We start from the raw sequence: 23,189 nt of genomic DNA on the forward strand, positions 1-23,189 counted from the left end.
CCAACCCTGTCCCATTTCATTTACCCTTATATGTGACCAGTATTCATTCCCATTTAGTATGATGGGCTGTGATGACACAGAACCAAATGAGGCCAGGCCCCAGCTCTCAGGCGTTGTACCATTGAATGAAAGATGCTGAGAAGTAAATGTACAACTGTAGAATCCCATGTGTCACGAATACCGCATGGCCCAGATCTTCCTTTGATAAAGGACTTGTCCCAGTAGCCGAGAGCCACCTCATCCAGTGCCATGGACCTTGCCAGGGGCTCAAGTCTACTGACTGCTCCGTGTGGGCAAACATAGGCCCGGCCATCTTGACCCTACTTCCGACCATTCAGAAGGGCCCTTCTTGATCCTGAGATGTCTGCAGGGTCCATGAAAACTGTTATTTGGCCACATGCAAGCCCAGCTCTTTTCTCTACCCCAGTGGTTCTTAACTGGAGGTGGTTTTGCACCCCCTCCCAGGGATATTCGGCAGTGTCTGCAGCTATTGTTGGTCATCACAGCTAAGGGGAAGAGGGGTGGGGCTTTGAGGTATGGACTCGAGAATGTTTCCAGGCAAGGGAGCTGGCTCCCAACCAGCTTCTGCACAACACTCACGCAACAGAGGGCGCCTGAGGGATCCAAAGAGGCCCACAAGATTAGCTTCGACTTCCCATACCTGGCGGGATGCTCTATACTTGCGCATCCCTGAGGGGGACTCTGGAGCTGGGTGTCACAGTTCAGGATTATTCTGAACTACTTCCACCCCTCCCAGGATTCACTGACAGGAGACTGCTGTGACATATGGCTTTAAGGACCGTAGAAGTCAGGGGCGCTCTTTCAAGGGATGGTTCTCAACTAGGGGCAAATTTGACCCTCCCCGGCAAGGGCGTGGGAAATTTGGCAACCTCTGGTTGTGACAAATGGTGCTACTGGCACGCAGTGAATAGAGGCCAAGAATGCTGCTAAAAATCCTGCAGTGTCCAGGAACCTCGGAGGTCAATCACGCCAAGGGTCAGAAACCCTGCTTTGATGAGGCCCTCCTCTTAAAGGACCCGTTAAAGCTTTGCTAAAATCCAGTTAAGGCTTATTTACAATTTGAGTTTTAGGCCTGAGGCTAATGAAAGAAAATATCAGGCAAGAGGGTGAGGAATGGTCGGATTTTTTCCCACCAGATGGCGCCAAAAGACAGGTTAAAAATATCAGGCACGCGGGTGAGGAATGATAGGATTTTTTTCCACTAGATGGCACCAAAAGACAAGTAAAAATATCAGGCGCGAGCGTGAGGAATGCTACGATTTCTTTCCACCAGATGGTGCCAAAAGACAAGTTTTTAAAAATCCAACCTTCAGAAGCCAGTTTCTCTGCAAGGTTAGATGTCTGGAGTAACAATGACCATCTTTCCAAAAGGGATTGTTACTTTTTAAGTGCTTAGTTGTCCTCACCATGGATATTTTCATGCATGTGAATGACAATGAATAATAATGAAAACTCTGCCTGGAAGATGATAAAAACAGGGCCACCTCCTCAGTCAGTTATGGAATTTCCACTCCCTGTAGCAACCAGTGTGTGGGAGAATCAAGCTATCTTCTCACCTTGATCTCACTTTTAGCTGGCTACCTGACCAACAGACAGTACCAAGACTCCTTTACCCCTAGGATGGCTGAGTGATGGCCTTCTGGCCATTAGTGGAATTGGAGCAGAAGTGTAGGAAAAAGAGTTATAGTTAAAGCAGTGATTCTTGGTGGGGTGGGAGGAGGTATGTACTGGCATCTAATGGGTAGAAGCCAGTAATGCTGTGAAACAAAGTACAACACACAAGCGAACTCTCGGAATACAGAATTATCCAGCCTCCAATGTGAATTATGTTGAGGTGGGAAACCATATCTTACCAGTGGTCCCCAACATTTTTAGTACCAGGGACTGGTTTTGTGGAAGACATTTTTGCCATGCACCTGGGCAGAGTGGGGATGGTTTGGGGATGATTCAAGCACGTAACATTTATGGTGCACTTTATTTCTATTATTATTGCATCAGCTCCACCTCAGATCATCAGTCATTAGATTGAGGAGGTTGGGACCCCTGCCTCAGATGGAAGTGGCTTCACCTTTCTCCCTTCCCACTGGCTAGAAGAAAGGTGCAATGGTGTAGCATCTTGGACCATGCGTGCCAAGGTAGTAAGCCAGGGAGTCTGAATCTACAAGGCAGGTGGAATTTGAGTCCCTAGCCTGGTGCGTCTCCCTTACAATTCTGAACACCTTACATCCAGACAGAGAGAATATATATGAGTGTGTATATACACATACTGACAGTACTATTGTATATAAGTCATAGAACTCCAGTAACTACACGACCTGAAACATACCCACTCCAGGTCTGCTTTGTTGTGCTTTTCCAATGTGGGCCCCCTGAGCTCTTTCTCCCTGGTACCTTCGCTTCTCTCTTTCCTTCCTCCCCTGATGTGGTTTCTTCCCTCCAGTAGAGATTCCACCAGGACCCAATTGATTTATCAGACTCAATCCATACCTGGCTTTTCCAAGAAGACACCACATCCCTACTCTCTCCCCACCCTTCTATCCTTAGATATCTTAATTCCTCCCACATCCAACTTCTGGAGAACAAATCTTGTCTAAAATAACCACCCTCAATATAAACACACTTTCTGGCCCTTACCCAGCTATGTTTTCTGCACAGAACTTACCATTGTGTACAATGATGTTATTTATTGTCTGTGCTCTACTCAACAGAGTGTTCAAAATTTGAGGTAAAAAACTGTCTTGTTTACCATCATATATCCAGTAAATGGATTAACACTGTCCCATAGACATATGTAATATGCAATATGCATGCAATATGTCTTGCACGCCCCATATAGAATGCTGAATGTTCTAGCGGCCACATTAATAAAGTAAAAAGATAAAGGTGAAATTAAATTGTCTTATTTAACCTAAACGGTCCTTCCCTAACATGTTGTCACTATTTCAAAGTGAGATATATTCCATTCTTTTTCTCAAACGAATTCTGCAATAGCTACTGTGTAATTTACCCTCAAAGCCCACCTCAATACAGACTACATCTCAAGCTCTCAACAGCCACACAGGGCAAATGGCTGTGGTGGACTGCAGATATGGAATAATACCTGATCATAGTGGGCATCCATACAGATTTACTTTTCTTCCACAGTATTTGATTCTTCTAGAGTATAACAACAACATGGTAATAACGTTCACACCATTGATAAAACCTAATTGAACTAGCTCTCTACTCTTATTAGGTATTTGTTTCCAATCTCTGGTTTTTGAAATAATTCTGCAATGAGCATCCGGTTTATGTGTTTTTCTTTAGGATAAAATCTCAGAAGTGAACATTCTAGTATAAATATATGCCCCCTCTCTGCTCTTGCTGCATTTTGCCAAACTACCCTGGGAAGGTATGTCACTTAGATTTCCAGTGATTTATGCTTATTATTGATCCATTGAGACCCTAACAGCAGAGATATTGCTAATTATTGTGATGATAAAAAATGCTAATTAATAGGCACTAATGTTTGCCTGCTATCATATACCAGGCACTGTGCACTGGTATTAGTTACTTTTTCGGGACGACAACCTGAGGCTTAGGGAGGCTAGAATCGGACTCAAACGCATCTCTGTATGACTATTTCAAAGTCGGGGTGTTTCCTCTGGGCCGCAACCACGCTCCGTTTAAAAAAAAAAAAAGGAAAAGGCTAACTAAATACAAGGGAACGAAGGTGAGAACGTTGAGAGAAGAGCAAAGAGTTAAATGCCAAGAAACTGTTGTGGATACGGCACCCGCGTAGAAACGAGCACACCCCGCCCACTGCCGGATCCCACCCGAGTGCCGCGATCCGGTCACTATAGCGGCCGTCCCCCCGCTGGCGGAGCCCCATTCCGCGCCACGCCCCTTGCGTGGTGCGGAACGTGGCGCGGAACGTGGCGCTCATGTGACGTCACCGCGGGGAGGGCGGGAGTTCCGGCGCGTCGCAGCCACGTGATCCGCGCCGGAAACCTTCTTCTAGTCATACCCGCAAGCGCCTCCCGCTAGTTTCAGCCAGTTTCCAATCGGAAATAGGTCCCAGCTCGCCCACCGCCCAGGATTCGCAAGCTACGAGCCTTCGAGGTGACGCGTCCCCTCTGGGGACGGTTGGGTTTCATTTGGGGAGTGAAGGAAGAGCCTGGAGTTCCCTGAGCCTGACTTCCTCAGAGGCCAGGAGAGCTTAGAGCTTGTCAGTCACATTGTCGTATTTATCACCGTCCCGCGGGAATAGGTGGGCCAGAGGCCTATGAGACCCCCTAAATCATTGGTGGTGAATTGTGAGAGGGGACGGGTTCCAGAGCCTCCCAGCTCTGCCGTGCATCAGAATCACTGGCTTGCTTTAAAATGCCCTAGCCTCCATCCCAGACCAGATAAGTTCAAATCTCTCGAAGTAGGGCCCAGGTATCGATTATTTTTATGAAAGCGCCCCCGTGCGATTCCGGTGTTCCAGGTAACACTTTAAGCTAGGTCTGAACGGTGAACTCGCTTTGCCCACTCAGCGCAGTATCGGAACAGAAGATGGCCCAGTTCAGCCTCATTCTTAGAAGGATGTCTATGATATTGGCCCGTCTACCCCAAAATTGGGATTTTCTCTTTTCCCTCGCATGTTGACCTCTATGGGAGATCTGAGGTTTTGATGGAAGTTATCTGGAGAATATTTGTCACCTACAATCTTCCCTGCTCCTTACCTGTGGAGGTGGAAAAGGTCTTTTCCCTCTTTTCTTCCTCAGTGATTAAGTGAAGTCAGACCAGTGGCCAACGAAGTACCTTTTAGCTCTGAAATCTTGAGAGTTCCTTAGTATAGACCAGATGATTCTGAACAATTTTTTTTTTTCAGGAATGATTTTTAAAGTTGTTTCACAAGCTAGGTTCTGTATTCAGCTGTTTTTCACGTTAAGTCAGAACATTACTTGAAAGTCTAGACTGAAGATTAATAGTAACACAAATCACATTTCTGGCATTACTTTGAGAGTTCCCATGAATTGTGGAGTGGGTGTAACCTTTACAAGTACAGTTTATATTAATATAGTTTATAGGAGTAACAGTCCCTTTGGGGTGGCATTGTGAACAAAAATCATATATTTTCAAAGACCATTAGCTAGTAACTCTGGGTTGGCAGAACTGAAGGCAAGTTCACAGGTGTACAGATCTCTGATTATTCGTTGCTGTGCTAGGCAAGTATATAAACTAAAGCTCCAGAGAGAGTTTTCATTCTAAAAGTGTTTTATAGATGGCAAAGGAGTATTTTGTTTTTTAGGGTGCAACATTTAAGGATAGGGTGAGATAAGAAGGATAGGAAGAAAAATTGAACAAACAAGCATAGAGTAGAGGTTGGAGAAGTCACAAAATAGATGCTGAACTCCTGGAACTTCATTCCAAGTAACTATTTCCAAGTGACTGGTTCCAAATAACTAGTCATGGTTAGAGCCTTTTTGGTTAATTTCCCATTACCTGTTGTGTTCATGAGTCAGGAGTTAATTTTGCTTGGGGGTGTCCTCCTATTTCACACAGGGAATTTGGTGAGTTAGTGACATGGGGATTGGTGAACTTGGGAATAAATACATTCACAAATCCCTCACCCTTGCTGACAAATGAAACAGTGCCATTCAGTGGGTGCAATAGGATTTGTATGAAACAGAAGAATTGTTAACTATCCTTTCAGCCTTCCTGCTTCCTCACCTGTGCCTTCTTTGTGATATTGCTTCTTTTTGCAACAACCAGAAGAGTACACTGGGGTTTGGAATGGAGGGAATGAAAAGGAAATCAAACTCAGGTTTGGGGCTCCTTCACCCGTCAGTTTGAACTGTTAGAGGCAAAGAGGGGCAGGCCTTCTGAACCCCAGCTCGTGGGCTTGTAGGAGGCCTCTTCCTGGCAGAAATGGAGCTTGGCCTGCTGAGGGTGGGAAAAGGCCTTTCAGACTTGAGCCATCTCTGATGTCCAAATCACTGAGCAGGGACCATGCCAAGCCGCAGGAGGGAGCCTCTGAGGGCAGCAAGCCAGATGAATTTGCCAGCCTCAGATTGTAGCTAGGGGTGACAACGAGAAGCTCTGCTCCCAAAAAACCTCCTTTTCTCATTTATATTAGTTGAGGAAGTTGCTACCAGCAAGTGTGTTATTGGGAGACATCTTTGATAGGGTTATTACCCATATCCAGAGATTCCGTAGAACTGCATGTGACTCTGTCTGTAATTCAGATTTCTCTACCATGCAGTCATTCATTTTGAGCAGTCTCCAGCAGACCTGGTGTTTTCAACCTTGAAACAATGTATACTGAAGGCCTAATTAGATCCCCCAAATTCTATGGTTGCCTCAGAACCAAATTAGTGAGAGCCTTATAGGAAACTTGCATAACTAATTTAATGCCCAAAACTGAATGTGTTTCTTTGCAAAACTCACAAAGTAGAGGAGTCTTCATGTATTCAATTTTCAGAATTCTAGTGGGAAAGCAGGATAGAGAGGGAAATCCAGTTACAGAATATCCATTATCGTTTCAAAGGGAATTTGTGTTTCATCTATCTGGTTGCTATGATGTGTCCTAGACCCTATATTTATAAGAATCTAAATAGGCAGTTAAAAGATTGTATACAGTGTGACTACCTCTCAACAAAGCCACATTGCTTATAGTTGGAAATTTGCAACCACTTGGTGGAAATTTTCAGGGACTCAATGGAAATAGTCACGTTTTATTCATTGAAAATCACAAAGCTCTTGTCTGTTGTTGTTCGTGTATAGTTAGGCATTTTTAAATGTATCTCTCAGAATAAGCCGAGTCATTGAAGAATGAGTGCATTTTTTAAGAAGGGCTATATGGGAAAATGTATCATTCAAGACTCAGAGGCACTGTCTTTCGCCTGTGGGCTTCTGCAGTGTTTCGTGAATGACCTCAGTGCTGTTTTTTTCCTTCCTCCTCTGTTGGCTGAGGACAGACAATGAATTGGGTCTCTGTGCTCGCCTGGGCTCAGCTGGGCAGTGACTATTGTGCCATTGTCCTCCCTGGGGAGGGCTGCCCAGTTGGTAGGGCTGTGGGTCCCAGCCTCCCCTGACATCAACCCTCTCCTATCAGCTCCACTTCCCACTAGGAGAAGAGTTACCACACAGTCCACGAAGCCAGGCGCCATAAAAGAGTACAAGACGCTCCTGGGAAGGTGGGGAAGGAAAGATCGAATTAAAGACCACTGAAAGGGCATCTCCCATCTGCTGTTCCCATAAGCTTTCTTTTCTTTGCGATGGTAGTAATGTGTGAAAGTACTGCGGTAGTGTCAAGAATTCTTTTAATGTTGGCTTTTCAGAAGCCCCCGCAGTTTTATTAGGTCCTTAAGCTCTCTGTGTGGAAAGAATACCAGTTTTAAAAAGTTAACAGGGCCCATTCCTCAAGGAGGTTCTCACCTTCCTTTGGGTGCTGACAAATGCAGTCAGCTGGGAAGGATATGGGTTCCATCTTCCAGGGAATAGACACTCGAAACTCTCTCCTGCTTCCTGTCCCTTGTTGGGTTCCTGCTAGGCCCAGGCAGCTTGTAGGATCTCCAGCAGAAATCAGCATATGCTTTCTGAGCCCTGTTGATTGATCCTTTTTTTCCAGGAGTTAGAATTTTGTTTTGTTTTGTTTTGTGCTTAATTAAGTCTTTAAGGTCTATGTAACTCTTTAAGAAATAGTCCGATTTGCTTATTTAGTCACAGACAGGATTCTTTTGTCCCCAGTATTAGGAACTGGTCACCGTGATTGCTATTGGTCATAATCAGTTTTCTTGTTTGCACTGGTCTTATTCTGAGCCTGATAACTTCTGAGCTGTGTGAGAATCTCAGTTCTTCCACTGATTTCTAAGTGCAAAGCAAGAAACAGGTAGGATGCTCAGCATACTGAGGGCAGGGTCTCTACAGCATCATAATGGATTAACATTAGGGAGAAGTGGGCAAGTGATGGCCCATGACTAAGAATGCTGTTTACGTTTTTACTGGGTGGTCTTTTCAATTTAATAAAAAAGAGGAAGGCTGTGTAGCAGGATATGTGGCCCACAGGCCCAGAGTATTTGGCCCTTTAGAGAAAAAATTTGCTGGTATAAAATACCAAGAGTAATACTGGAAATAGCCAGCTAACAATAATTATAAAGGTCTCTGCAAGCTACTCTTTCTTTAGAAATGTTTTTCTATACTTTATCATGTTTGATTTGAGAGAGATAATTGATTAATTTGTCATTCATTCTCAGGAACTATATTTTCAACCTAAAGAAAACTTTTTTATTTATTATTTTTATTGAAGTATAGTTGATTTACAGTGTTGTGTTACTTTCAGCTATTCAGCAAAGTGATTCAGTCATACATTCTTTTTCAGATTCATTTCCTTTATAGGTTATTACAAAATATTGAGTAGAGTTCCCTGTGCTATACAGTAAGTCCATGTTGGTTATCTGTTTTATATATAGTAATGTGTATATGTTAATCCCAAACTTGTAATTTATCCCTCCCCTCATTTCCCCTTTGATAACCATAAGCTTGTGTGGGTCTCTTTCTGTTTTGTATATAAGTTAATTTGTATATATTTTTTTTAGATTCCACATATAATCGATACTCTTTTTAACTGTGTATCTATAGGATTTTAAGAACCTTAAAGATACTTAAAATGTAAAAGCATATGACACATAGGTTTTGGGATATGAGGAGGGAAAAAAGTAGAGCCAAGGACAGAATGAGCAGCATATTGAACGTAGAGCCTGAGTACTCTAAACATGCTGGAAGATGGCAGCAGATTTGACTGTAAGTGTCCCAGTGGCCAGACAATGAGGAAAGCATAATTAGTAAAATCGACAAAGTTGCCTGTATTCCATGATGGATGTAAATTCATCTTTCCTTCATGGCCTGGGTCTTAAAAGAGGCCAACCTCTCGGCAGATGAATTAATAATGCTTTATAGATAGTCGGCACCCAGGGCTGAATCTGAGTGACTTCTGATCCAAGTGCAGGAACTGGCTTTCTTCATCCCAATGCCTTGTCCTGGCTGCTTTCTTGCCAAAGTGCTCAGAGTGCCTTTCATGATTTCTGAGGCAGTGGAACATGGCAGTCTTTCTGTCAAATTATTTGTTGAATCAAATGCATACTAAGTAACCACTCCTCAAAGTAGCACTCCCATCCCTTTTTACTCACAGCCATTGACATTTGAACTGCCTGACAAACGTGATGAATTACACTCGAACCTCGTAAACAGTTGTCTACTGTGTCACGCATTTGCCTGACTTCTCGCTCTGCAGAGGGGAGCCTCTCATAAGCCATTTTGTGTATTTGCAGAATATTGGTACTACTGTTTCTAAAGCCAGACTGGACTTTCCCAATTATAAATAAAAACAGGGTTGCCGGGATCTGCAGTAGTGTTCAATTACAGTAATGTTTATTACATATTGGAAGCTGTCAGATCTCCCAGTTTGAGATCGTTAATATTTACATTGATCTGGTTCTAAGTACAGAGAAAGCGATGGCACCCCACTCTAGTACTCTTGCCTGGCAAATCCCATGGATGGAGGAGCCTGGTAGGCTGCAGTATGTATTTTCTAAGGTGTAGAAGTCAGGATTCAAAACTCTTATTAATTTCCCCAAGATGCACAGATGTCTCCTAGGCTTTTCTAGTTTAATTCCTATGCTAATTGTTATTCTCTGAAACAAATTTGATTAAGAATCACATGAAGTTCACTTTAATGTCATTATGTGCTTCAGGCACTTAGAAAACTGTTCAGATTTCAGTGGTGGAGATAGAAAACCTGACAGGAGGGAATCAGCCACTTCAAGGCTGCACCGTACCCTTTAGCACTCAAGTATTCATATACACTGATTCCTACTATAATTGCTCTTGTGTTCGTTTTACCTCTATAGGTGGTTAGCTCCTTAACTGTATTGACTGTTTTTATATATATTTCTTCAGTAGCCTATAAAGCACATAGCAGTTAGCCACACTTTCAGATACTTGCTTATGTTTCAAGCCATTTTAGTTTCAAACTAATGTGAACATTAGTTTACACTTGTATTTTCACTGCATTTGTTCACTTTACCCCAGTTTACATTTACTATGTGTGTGTGAATTTAGAACAGGTAACAAGAAGTGTGGGCTGTGTTTAAGATGAATTTACAGAAGACCATGTCAGTCCTCTTGGAAATACTCTATTTGAAAGCTTATTATATTTAAAAAGAATGTGAATCATTCTCTTTAGGCTAATTTTTTTTTTTTTTTGGATCTGACTTGAGGTTATTTTTATTTATTTATTTTTATTATTTATCTATGTTTTTTTTAATTAAATTTTATTTTTACTTTATTTTACTTTACAATACTGTATTGGTTTTGCCATAAATTGACATGAATCCACCACGGGTGTACATGCGTTCCCAAACATGACCCCCCCCCCACCTCCCTCCCCATAACATCTCTCTGGCTAAATCTTAAAAGATGTGGTCAATTTAACTTATCAGTTTTCCACATTAACCATAGTAAAACATCTGATGGAGGTTACAGAATAAGTCGATATTTCTTAAGGCTTGGAGATTTTCAAATTCTACCCTATACTTAAGTGAAGTAGGAGAAATAGGACTCCTTCAGTAGCTGATTTCCAGAGTTTCAAAACCCAAGTACCTGTTTGCTCAGCGTCATGTTGTGTTAGGGGTTTCATCTCATAGATGCTTAAATTCTCGTGCGTTTTAGGCTATTGCTTTTGTTTAACTTTTTTCTTAGGTACATTCTGGTATATGCTGGCACTTTGAGCATCTCTGAACCCTTGAACAGGAGGGGTAGAATTTAAGTCTGTTTTAAATAAGTTGTAAAAGGTGCAGCTGCAAATTAAACTTTACCTTGAGGTGTTTCCTGCCGTATCAGTAAATGGCAAGAGATAGGTATTGGGGAAATGGCCACAAACCTCACACCACTGGACTGACCTGATGTCTGCCCTGGACTTGTTCTTTTCTAGTTTCGGGGCTCAGTTTGGACTTCCACAGTCAGAGATGGAGGCAAAGGTAAGATTTTTCTTTTTAACTCATGAGAAGAAAAAAAAAAGGTACATTTTCACTTTAAAAGTCTTAGTGTCTTATTGCATGATGGAGTAGAGCAAAGGGATACATCAGAAAGCTATAAGTAAAGCACCATGGGGTGTGCAGCTAGGCAGCTTCTGTCCCAGGCACCGAGGGCCCGCAGGTGTTTAGGGGCCAGAGAGGGAGGGACCAGAAAACATCATCCTCAGTAATCCCCGTGCTTCTCGGCAGGCATTTCTAACTTGGAATCGGTCACTTCATTGCAGCAGGTTGAAAGGTCCAGTATGATAGGCAGTGGCTCCTCATTGCTCCCTGCGTGTCATCTAAAAATGATTATTATTAGCCTCTGTCCCTAGTTTTATCAGGGAGAAGGAAATGGCAACCCACTCCAGTGTTCTTGCCTGGAGAATCCCAGGGACAGAGGAGCCAGGTGGGCTGCCATCTATGGGGTCGCACAGAGTCAGACACGACTGAAGTGACTTAGCAGCAGCAGCTAGTTTATCATGGGCTGCCATCTCATTATTCAGTGCCTACCTCATGTGCGAGTACTTCAAAACAAGTGTGCACTCATGGGCGTGGACCTGTCTTATATCCTCTTTGGCTCCCAGGCATCCTAATGAGGAGGAGGTATTTAGTAGATACACAGTAAAAAGGTTAGTTGATTAACTGTTTGAAGGTTTCTTTTGAGGCTGAACCCCTGTGGTGTCTAGCCTGCAGTCTCTGTGTTTTGTAGCCGGAATCCACACAAGCTCCCGAGTCTTGGTCCTCTCATCCAGTTTATGCAAGGTACTGGCAGCATTACCATCAAGCCATGGCATGGATGCGCAGCCACCAGAGTGCCTATCGGAAGGCGGTGGAATCAGTCCTCACTTCCCCGTGGTACTACCCAGCCCCTGACCTCACCCAGAGCGCTGCCGCCAAGGGTGGCACAAGTCCTCAGTTCTGCTCCAAGTCTCCCTCGGCCTCCGGGGATGCCTGCCGCAGGCGTTCACGCCCTGGCAAGCCGGGACCACGACGACGCAGCACAGAAAAGCCAGCCAAGTTCACAGAGGACAACGAGAGCGAGTCCGACGACTGCGGCATAGTGTGCGACCTGAGCAACATGGTGATCACGGATGAGCTGCGCCAGTACTTCGCGGAGACTGAGCGGCACCGGGAGGAGCTCCGTAAGTACAGCCCACCCCATCTCGGGCCTGTCTTCCTGCCCTCATGTACAAACTTCTAACCCCTTGCTTGGGTCCAGGTAATAATCAAACCCAGTCCTAAGCCTGGAAAAAGCTCTTGTGATGTGGTACCTCACTTACATTAGTTTTCCACAGTTGTTTCAATATAGGACTTTTTTTTTTTTTAATTCTTATGTAGTGGTGGTGGTTGTTTAGTGGCTGGCTCAGTCGTGTCTGACTCTACAACCCTATGGACTGTAGCCCGCCAGGCTCCTCTGTCCATGGGATTCTGCAGGCAAGAACACTGGAGTGGGTTGCCATGTCCTTCTCCAGGGGATCTTCCCAACCCGGGATCAAACCTGCATCTCGGGTGTCTTCTGGGTCAGCAGGGAGATTCTTTACCACTGAGCCAATGGGGAAGCCCTTTTTAAATTCTAGAACAAAACTTATCCTAACAGTACCTCTATCGCGGAATTTCAGGCAGTACACTGGATGGAGTATTTGCATGCGTGTGTGTTTGTGCATTCCCTAGCCTACACAGCAGCCCTTCAGGGCTCTAAGCCCATTCCACACATGAGGAAACTGGACTCCCTCACATGTGAAGCCTCAGGAGGTTTCTGGACTTGTTCTATGAGACCAACTAGTAATTTGCTATTAGGATTCAAACCAAGGTCTGTCCAGTCTCTGTGCTTATTCATCTGGCAGAAGCTTAGGAAGTAGATTTTGTCCCTGAGACCATTCGGTTCCTAAAGTACTGTTGCCAGTTCACTGGTACACAACTGAGAGACTGCCCTGGTGCAGTCTCTTTAAGCCACCAAGTCTTAAATCTCAAGCTCCCTTCAAAATGGAGACCAGTGAGAACCTAAACAGGGCAGCAAAATGCCTGGTACTTACCCTCTCTTGTTTGATCCTTCACTGTGGCTGTCTGTCCCTAGGGTTAGAGAATTGTGATAATGGTCTTATATCTTCAGTCAGAAAGTAGGAACTTTCTTAATTCCTTAGTAACTTGCCACAAAAAACTGAACTTGTTCTTTGTACTTTCCTTACTATTAAGAGTCACCAGCCCATTTACATTGTAAGTGTCTCTAACAGACATGCAAATACTTTTCTCCCTGTTACAACCAGTGTGTGTGCTTTGTCACTCACATGTGTCAGACTCTCTGCGACCCCATGGACTGTAGCCTCCCAGGCACCTCTGTCCGTGGGGATTCTCCAGGCAAGAATACTGGAGTGGGTTGCCATGCCCTCCTCCAGGGGTTCTTCCCCACCTAGGGATCGAACCCAGGTCTCCTGTATTGTATGCTGATACTTTACCGTCTGAACCACCAGGGAAGCCCATTACAACCAGTAGGCAGTCTCAATATTGTTTTTATTGCATTCTAATCATATATATTTTACTTAGAATTTTCTAGTAAACAGAGGCATAGAAACCTGGGGATGTGTGATTTTCGTTTACATCTTGATTGATCTGTATGTTCCTAATGATGGGTGAGCATTTCTTGATGCCCCCTGAGTGCAAGGAACTGAGCAGTGTGTGTAAAGCCTCGTGGCCTTTAGTATCTGCCTGTGGTTCTCACTAAACTACTCATTCAGTTGTTTTACTTCCCTTCTTTTGATTAAACTGTTGGCTTCTTTTTTGCATATCAGAAAGTACATTCAAACAAATCTTTTTAAAACTACTTTCTTTACACACAGAATACATGTCTTTCCATGATCTTCAGAAATAAATTTTACTTTTTTTCAAAATACATTGGAAATAACCATGGGTCTAATTTAAAAGCATATAAACAGATGAGGGAGGGTCGTCACTGGAGCATGTCTACTTGTGTTTGGAATGCTGTTACAGGCTTTTGGAAAAGAAAATATGAGGAAGCCAGTGCTTATTTCTCTTGTCCTTACCCAAGGCAGAAGATGATGTTTTTCCTGCCAGAAAGAGCACTACTTTTGTGACAGAAGTTGTAATTAAGGATGGGAGCAAACCCCAGCCATCTAAAAGGCCATTTTGAATGACCTGCTAATTTTAAATAAACCTGAAATATCATCTATACCCAAGTGAGGAGTTAGAAGTTTCTGAGTGAGCGTAGGAGACAAGGGCATCTGCCCTGGAAGCATTGTCAGGTCCCCGGGAGACATGAGAGTTGTCTGGCGAGGGTGAAAATAGGCTTTGGTGTCAGAATTGAATCTTCTCACGAAAGACATGATCTTCTGAGAAGCAGCTGCCGGGGCCTGATGCTGCCCTTCCAGAAATAACAGGCATGGCTTCACCAGTGCCAGGTATTTCCACCAGCTCTTTCAGTGGTGTACAGGATCAATATGTGTTCCTCGGAGCAGTCATGAATGATAGCACTCAGATGTAAGTAATTGGAATGCCCACAGTGCTTTCCAATCCATTACCTCTGCTAGAAATGCTCACAGAGGTTCAGTTACACACACGGCTGGGAGATGCTTGAATAAAGAAACGAGGGATCTGCGTCATGTGAATACTTGGTTGAAGTTGTTTTGCTCTTCGAGCCACTAGACGCTATTTATTCAATCAGGGCAAACCCAGCCCTGCACATGAATCATTTAGAGAACATAGATTGTATCAAATATTACTAGCAAGGGAATACATAGATAAACTTGAAAGATTTAGCTTTTTCCGGATTACTCACCTCTACAAGAACTTGTACATTTTACAGTTTAGTGTCATCTGAGTCTTATTTAATGTTTTCTTGGGATAAAATCCTTTACCATGGACAGCGTGTTCTTGTTTGTGATTACTGTTCTTCTAGAGAATCTCTAATTTCACATATTTCCATGATAAAATTTCTTTTAAAATTAACTGGGATAAATAAAGAACTCCTCTTGTGCAGGGGTAACAGGCATGCTTTTGATGGTTCTATATCACGTTTCCTTAATGGGTATTTCTGTTATTTAAAACTTCACTGGTAATATTAAGGGAAATTAGATGGTTGTGAAGTTTTAAAAGGTGGACTGTGTTGTCAGGTATTTCTTAGGAAAAATAACTGTTAGGTTAATAAAGGCATCATTTTTAGTCATAAATAACAATGAACTGAGACTGTGAGGTCCTCATCCTAATACTTAGAGAAGGAGGCCCCCCAAAACAAACACCACTGTTGTCTCACCGAGAACCAGTCCGATATTTTGGGGGTAGATGTCAGGCACAAACAGGGACATTGTCTCAAAGAGCATAAACTGGTGTGGGAAGAGAAGACAAAAATCAAGCTTAAAAGGATACTAGAAGAGCTGTCTGGGGTGCGGGTCATGGGTAGCTTTGCAAGTGAGGGGAAGAGCCAGTGGGCTCAGCTGTCAGAAGAGTTCCACCAGGTGATTGTGGAGAAACGGAGTGTGCGCTTGGCTTTGAGGTACTGGATCCATGTGCAATGAGAGAAAGGGGTCAGTGCACGCCTGTGTGGCACTCAAAGCGCTGTTCTTACCGAAGGGCCCAGATGTGGTTCGTGTACGTGTGATGGGCGCGTCTGCTCCACTCTTTGGTACCCACACCCACTCCCCACCGCCTTCCCCGAGCAGGAAGGTGTAGACTCTAGGCTTCCTAGTGAGCCTTCAGTCAGTCTGCTGGAACCCCAGCCCACCCTCTCTGGAAAACCTGGAGGATATAGCGAAGTGTACAGCCTGGTGTCTAGTGAGCCATCCTGGTTTCGTCAAGTGTAGGAGCATGCTGGTGGAGCACAGTTCCACCGTGTGTATGTCTCGTCTAGTCTAGATGTTGAGATGGGCATCAGCCAGTCTGTGAGAGGACACGTGTGAATGGCCATAGAAAAATGGAAGGGAGGGCTGGAAATGCACTTTCATTCTAAAAGGAAGCTGCCCGGCTCGCTCAGTTGGTAGAGCATGAGGCTCTTACTCTACAAGTAAACATGGCGATTGCCCATGGACCTGGGGGTGACATTTGTCATGGAGTCAGGGGTGCGGGCTGAGGAGGGGAGAAGACCCATCACAAATGGCTCCAGCTCTTGGCAAGCACCTGTGTTCTGGGTGTGTTGCTGACGAGCCAGAAACAGGGTGTTAGTGATATAAATCAAGTCTGTGCTTTCGCTCAGTTATGCTGAGGTCATTAATCCTGGCAACACAGCAGAGAATATAACCAGACATGCTAATCCTAGAAAAATGGGGGGAAATCACATTCTTTAACACTCATTTGTCTTAGTGCTTTGTCCTCCAAAATGTTCTGCCTTTGGGCTAATTATCTGTGGAATACTGAATGTTTTCCTGCTATGTCAGGGTCTCTGAAGTCCAAGTCACTTCCCATGATAGTTTTTTTTTTCCTTTATAGACTTGCAGTCTACATTGGTAGCATCGTGTGAATGTGTAGATTGGGGTGAAAATATCAAGGTTGTATAGCCTGAACCCAGATGGAGTCCAGTAGAGTTTCTCCCTGATAGTCTAATGCTGTGTTTCCTGCTTTAGCTCTATGTGCATGTTAACCCTGGAGTTAGTTTCCTAGTGCTGTTGTAACAAATTACACAAACTGTGTGATTTAAAACTGCAGAAGTTTCTTTTCTCACAGTTCTGGAGGCCAGAAGGACAAAGTCAAGGTGTCGCCAGCGCCACACCTCCAGAGGTGCTACGGCCTGCCTCCTCCAGCTCCTGGCAGCTCCTGGCTTTCAGTGGCTTGTGGCAACAAGGGTGCCGTCTCTGCTGCCATTTTCCCATGGTTTCCCCCGTGTCTGTATGTGCCCTGTTATGTCTCACAGAAGGATACTGTCATTGGATTTGGGATCCACCCTAATCCAGAATCATCTCAATCCGTAGTTACATCCCCAAAGTCCCTGAGCTTCTGAGGTTTGGGGTAGCTGGAAATTTGTGGGCGGTTTACCCTGCTACAGCCCTGTGTTAAAGGTGGAATCAACAAAGATACTCCAGTTTGTTTTAAAGCAAGTTGCCTTGGGCAAATATACTGCACGAAAAAGGTGCTTAGTAACACTGAGTCCCACAGCTGTTCTCGGGAGAAATGACTGGCGTCTGTGTGACAAGGGCAGCTATGTCTGAAGTTCAGCTCCTCTGCTTGCCAGCCCTCTGGTTGGCTGAGCCCTCACCTTGTTTTGACAGAAAGAAAAATGGCCAGTGATTGACAATCCTTTCCTGCACTGGGACGGAGAAAGCAATAAATAGAACCCAAATAAGTCGATGCCCTCAAATGAGTGTTGAATCCTGAGGTTGGCTTGGATCCCTGGGTCAGTGTGCACTAAAGTACTTTCATGTGCCACCTGTAGCCTCCAGTCCAGCCAGTCTGAACGTGCTTGGTTTTAAGCTGACCAGGTTTCACGTCTGTATTAATAGTCTAATGTTACAACTTGGGTGTGTGTATGTAAGTAAAGGTAAAGCAACTCAAATGTAAGGGAACAAAATCAGACTACAACTCAGTAATGCCTCTCCCCAGGGAAATTCAGAGGCCCTCCGAGAGAGGCTCTGCCCAGTGCCTTTTGAGAGGTGAGCATCTGTTTCTCTATCACTGGGTTGTCATCTTTCTCCAACAGCATCTGGAAGGGACAGTTGTTTACAAAGAATAATGTATGGCCTTTGCCCGAGCTTTCTGTTGACAACCACTTCTGACCACCTGCTTTGGGTCAGGCATTGCAGCCTCCCCCAGGGCTGGGGAGATGGGGTGAGTAAAGGCCATAGTGCCCTCCCCAGGGTGGACTCCCACAGGTAGGCCGCTGGTGCCGGGGGCCCTGCTTCCTGTCTCTCTCATCTATGTTGGAGGGCAACTCCCCACTGTGCAGGTTTCCTAGGGGTGACACTGGTGGTAAAGAATCCGCCTCCCAGTGCTGGAGACATAAGAGACGTGGGTTTGATCCCTGGGTCGGGAAGATCACCCAGAGAAGGAAATGGCAACCCACTCCAGTTGCCATTTCCTGGAGAATCCCATGGACAGAGGAGCCTGGTGGGTTACAGTCCCTAGGATCACAAAGAATCAGACACGAGTGCAGCAACTTAACACGCACAATGTCCATGAGATAGTTTTTGTCAGAAGGGCAGCAGAAAGAAGCATCATGATAATAGGCATAGTAAGTTACAAGGAAAACAAATAAAGATGCAAAAGTAAAAAGGTTAAATTCACATATTCTGATGGCAGAGAGCAACACTAAAGACAGCGAAGGTCCCAGTTTTCTTTTAAATTTGTAAACTTAGAGACTGATTTCAACAGGAAGTTCAACAACATCTATTGTGTCACTAAACCTGTTGGTGAGAATGATGGTAGTCTTAGGACAGGCTTGAGAGTGAAAGGCCCATGGTCTGGGAACCGCTGCCGTCCATGTGCACAAGCTCTGAGGGACCGTGTGAAACTGTTTCCTCAGGGCCTGAGGACTATTAACATGTCCTAGGCTGTCACAGGCAGCATGGGGGCTCTGCTATCCCTGGCTTGGGTGGAGATGCCAAGCCTTCAGAAGAGAAGTCCCTGGCCGCGGTGGGGGGTGGAGGGGGTTAGAATTGAAACACCCGTATACCTGTATGAGAATTGAACATCTTAAATCCTGAAGTTTCAGATTTGCCAGAAAGACCAGAAATGAGAAACAAATGCTTGTCGACCTCCCGTTCATTTGCACATCAGGCCAATATTTTGGTTTAGTTCTGCCTTTTACACTAGGTCATTTCTATCTTTTGTGTGGATAAGGTAACAGTTATATTGTATTTGTTTTGCTTGACAGTCATTTGGATTTTCCACATACTACCTCCTTATATAAAAAGAAGCTGCAGGTATGCTAAGACAGAAATGGCCACATGCATTTTTAATGTTTCCAAGCTTATAAAACTCTCCAGCTCCACAATGTGATTTATAAAGGAATGAGATTTGTGAGTGTCTGTACCTAGCCACATCAATAGCATAGGCACATAAATACCTCACCATTCACTTGATGTGCTCACTCTTGTGTTCCCTTCCATACTGAGCTTTCATTCTACTTTCATTTTTTTTAACAAAGGAAAAAATGATTTATATCATTGTTTTATTCCCTACAACCATCTTCAGTCCTTCAGTTCAGTTCAGTCGCTCAGTCGTGTCCGACTCTTTGCGACCCCATGAATTGCAGCACGCCAGGCCTCCCTGTCCATCACCAACTCCCGGAGTTCACTCAGACTCACGTCCATCGAGTCCGTGATGCCATCAAGCCATCTCATCCTCAGTCGTCCCCTTCCCTCCTGCCCCCAATCCCTCCCAGCATCAGAGTCTTTTCCAATGAGTTAACTCTTCGCATGAGGTGGCCACAGTACTGGAGTTTCAGCTTTAGCATCACTCCTTCCAAAGAAATCCCAGGGCTAATCTCCTTCAGAATGGACTGGTTGGATCTCCTTGCAGTCCAAGGGACTCTCAAGAGTCTTCTCCAACACCATAGTTCAAAAGCATCAATTCTTCGGCGCTCAGCCTTCTTCACAGTCCAACTCTCACATCCATACATGACCACTGGAAAAACCATAGCCTTGACTAGACTAAGTAGCATTTCTCTTGGTAGCAGCAGTGGCCACAAAGGTGTGCATTCTCTGTTCTTGACAGTCACTTAAAACAAAAATCTGTAAGTTGACTAAAATTTGACCTTAGGTTTTGTTGACATTTTTATGTTGTTTCTAGTTTACATAAGAATAAAAGTTATACTACTAGGACTTGTTACGGTAAAAACAGAGAAGGGAGGATAACCTGAGTAAATATGTGTTGCTTTACAAGAATCCATTTAGATGAGATGAGAGCATATAACCCACCATCATGCAGTTGAGCCTAAGCTGGCCTGGAGTGAAGGGAAAGCCCCATCCATCCAGAAGGATGGCGGCCGGTGGGCTGCTGCAGGCAGCACAGAGGCCTTCCTGCCATCTGCAGAAGCATGCTTTCTCAGCCCTTTCCTACCTTTGGCCAGCCTTGAAACCCATTCACCTTTCCTCACATGGTGTGATTTGTGTTGAGGAGGTGTGTGGGGATCGTTTCTCATCCTCGAGTTCTCTAGCTGCTAGCACTCACCCTTTTCCAGATGACCTCAAACCCATACCTCTTCCACAGAGGTGATTGTTTTCCCCCCACCAGCTCATTTGTGGTGGGAATTACTACTACTTGCAGCCCTGGACTTGGCAGGAAGTGTTTCCTTTCCCAGCTGGCCAGGTCCAGTGTTTGAACCCATGGCAGTACCACTGGCTACGCCTCACGGGGAAGCTTGTGGGCAGCCGTGTGGACCCAGAGAGACCCGAGGGGCTGCATTTTTCTCCTCTTGTTTTTCAGGCCCATTGCTAAACGTGGATAGTTTGGGGTGCTGAGTGAGTGAGAGATGCACTTCCTAAAGGAGATAGTGATCACTGCACATGGGTTACGCCTTAGAGTCTGAGAAGCTCCCAGCCAGCGGGTTAGGGCCAGGTGCCCTGACAGTTAGAAGGGGAAGGCAGAGGGAAGCGAGGGCCAGCTGAGACGACCCGGCTCATGGAGCATGTTGCTTGCTTCCCAGGGCGGCAGCATCAGCTGGACGCAGCGCGCCTAAAAGACTACGTGAATGCTGACCACGGCCTGTACTGCGACAAGCGCGGCCGCTCCGCGCTGCCCCCAACCGAGCGGCCTGGAGAGCGGCGCCAGGCTGAGATGCAGCGCCTGTACGGGGCCAGCGCTGCCAAGATCCAGGCTATGGAGACGGCCATGCAGCTCAGCTTTGACAAGCATTGCGACCGCAAACAGCCCAAGTACTGGCCCGTCATCCCACTCAAGTTCTGAGCCCTGCCTGGGGGTCCCCCTGCCTGCCTCTGCCTCTGGTTGCCTTTCATGGTTGCCCTCTCCCATGGCTTTTGTCGGAAAGGGGGCTCAATGCCGACAACTGAGCACATTCACCCAAGTCCTGTGGGGGCAGTGATAAGGCCAGCCACCTGGAAGTGGGCAGAACACGTCCTGTTGCGAGAGAGGTTTTCTTTTGACATAAAATGATAATTTCATATCCATCCCGTTGGTTTTGAATGTTAATAAGAGTGACCAGTTCATTAAAGTTCTTACTTGCAGATCCTGCCTAGTCGTTACGTTTCTCTTTTCTTCTTTCTTTAACCCAGCTGAGCTAGGCGAAGGCTTTCAGGGGCTCCGATGTCTCTCCCACCCCAAGTCCTCTAGCTGCGCTGCAAAGGACGCAAACCTACTGGCCCAGCAGTACAGAGCTCAGCAGAGTGCATGTGCTGTCAAGGACCGGAGTTCCTAGTTCAGGCTTTCAGGCCGCATGGTCTGTGTCCCAACTCCTCAGTTCTGCCCTTGCAGGAGGAAGAAAGCCAGAGATGGTGAGTAAAGGCCTGGGCATGGCCGCATGCCAGTAAAACTTTATTAATGAAAACAGGCCAGGTTTGGCTTGTGGGTGGTAGCTTGCCAGCTCCTGCTCTAAAGGAATGAAAATCCGTGTCTGATGTCCTTCTAGTTACCTGCTTGTCTCGACAGAGCTTGAAAGTCATCCAGAATTGAGAGCCGGGGACAGTGATTCCCAAACTTGCTCACCTCTGCAGTCTCCTCGGTGGTAGCAAAGGTGTCATTGAACTCTTACTACATATAGTGAATACTGTTTTGATAAGAGAATATATTTCAGGGAACAAAAACCTAAAAATGATGTCTCAGTCCACTTATAAAAGCCAGCTGCCTTTTAAATAAGTTATTTTGGTGCATTGCCAGGGTGAACTGCGCTGACCTGCGAAGATTAGCACATCCATCAAAGGCTGGTGAAAAGATAGAGTATTGACATGTTTCTCCCTTGAAACACTTAGCTGCGCATTTCAGCCCCTGCCCTGAGACAAATACATTACTTTTCCTCAGCCCCAGGTGCTTATTTTTCCAAGCTCATGTTTTATTATTGGAGTTACAGTTTGTGCTTGGGTATTGTAGACAAAAATCAGAATTAACTTCCCCTGTGGTGACACATGACCAAAATGTCAAATCTTTAGCAGTTCTTTTTTTCTTTGAAACCTATATGCCTAAATAGAAAATAAATGTGACTGAGGCAGGAATACAAACCAAAGCCTCTAATGACAGCAGTTTTCTTGGCAATTTGAGAGTGAAGTGTTTATCCTCCCAAAAGACGCTCCTGCCTTCCCCTAGAGAAACCCCCAGGGCTTGGCGTTCCTCGCTCCTGATGTAGGACTTCATGATACCCCTGGCATGGGGTCCTTGAGGACCACCTGGGGTCAGTGCCTGGAAAATACACAGCGCTGGCCACGTGGTATATACGCAATCAATGCTGATGCTCATCTATTCCTTATCTTTAAAAATTGCCAAAGAATACCAACAGAAGTCCTGGCTGTGGAACTTGTTCCAGATAAGGGGACCTATCTCCCTGTTGGCAGTTGGAACAGATGGACTGGCTCCTGACACCTCAGCCTCACCTGTCCTTCTACCCCGATGTCCTTTGTGTGATCACTCGTTCATTCATTCACACAGCAGATGTTTAGTCCTTTCCATCCCAATTAGCTGGACCATGGTCTCTTCCCTTGGGGACGTGGTAGTGGGCAGCGAGGGCAGGGGGTAGTGCTGCAAGAGCTCAGGGGAGGGAGGTAAGGGCCAGGCTTCTTAATTAACCTAAGCACTGTCAACACTTGGAACTGGATCATTCTTTCTTCTAAAAGAATCCATACCATGGACACCTATTTATGAACTAAAACTGATAAACTCTTGGGAAATATTCACACACACCAGCTTCAGAATAAGAGTTTGGTTCTGGGCAGCGAGAGGATTGGAGTCCCCAACCAGGGGGTTTCTCTGTCTCTCTGATGTTTCATTTCTTTATAACAGAAAAGTTATGGTAGAACCCAGCTTTTCCCATCCAGAGGGGTTTCTCTGTCTCTCAGATGTTTCATTTCTTTTTAACAAAAGTTATGGTAGAACCCAGCTTCGATGGAAGCCCCCAAAATTCTGCGAACTTCTGACAAAGTCATTTCTCTTTCAGTTCATTTCTAGGATTAACTATTACATGAAGTTTTTATAAAACTCATGTAGGGCTTTAAGTAATTGGTGGCTCAGATGGTTAAGCATCTG

The 23,189-nt window shown here is 45.0% G+C and overlaps 1 protein-coding gene across 1 annotated transcript; it reads left to right on the forward strand.

Annotated features, from left to right (window-relative positions):
* Positions 1 to 3,975: 3,975 nt before the first annotated feature.
* GEMIN8 (gem nuclear organelle associated protein 8) lies at positions 3,976 to 21,191 on the forward strand. The gene is made up of 4 exons (XM_005701096.3): positions 3,976 to 4,122; positions 10,979 to 11,024; positions 11,773 to 12,205; positions 20,647 to 21,191. Exons 2-4 carry the CDS (start codon positions 11,013 to 11,015, stop codon positions 20,904 to 20,906), a joined length of 705 nt encoding a protein of 234 aa, XP_005701153.1. The 5' UTR covers positions 3,976 to 4,122; positions 10,979 to 11,012; the 3' UTR covers positions 20,907 to 21,191.
* The last annotated feature ends 1,998 nt before the right edge of the window (positions 21,192 to 23,189 follow it).

This window comes from Capra hircus, assembly GCF_001704415.2.
Source record: "Capra hircus breed San Clemente chromosome X unlocalized genomic scaffold, ASM170441v1, whole genome shotgun sequence".
NCBI classification, from domain to species: domain Eukaryota; kingdom Metazoa; phylum Chordata; class Mammalia; order Artiodactyla; family Bovidae; genus Capra; species Capra hircus.

Bases quoted from the DNA above. Each gene is read 5' to 3' on its own strand.
- GEMIN8 (XM_005701096.3), top strand. The intron at 12,206-20,646 runs GTAAGTACAGCC...CTTGCTTCCCAG, and splicing joins GCGGCACCGGGAGGAGCTCC to GGCGGCAGCATCAGCTGGAC.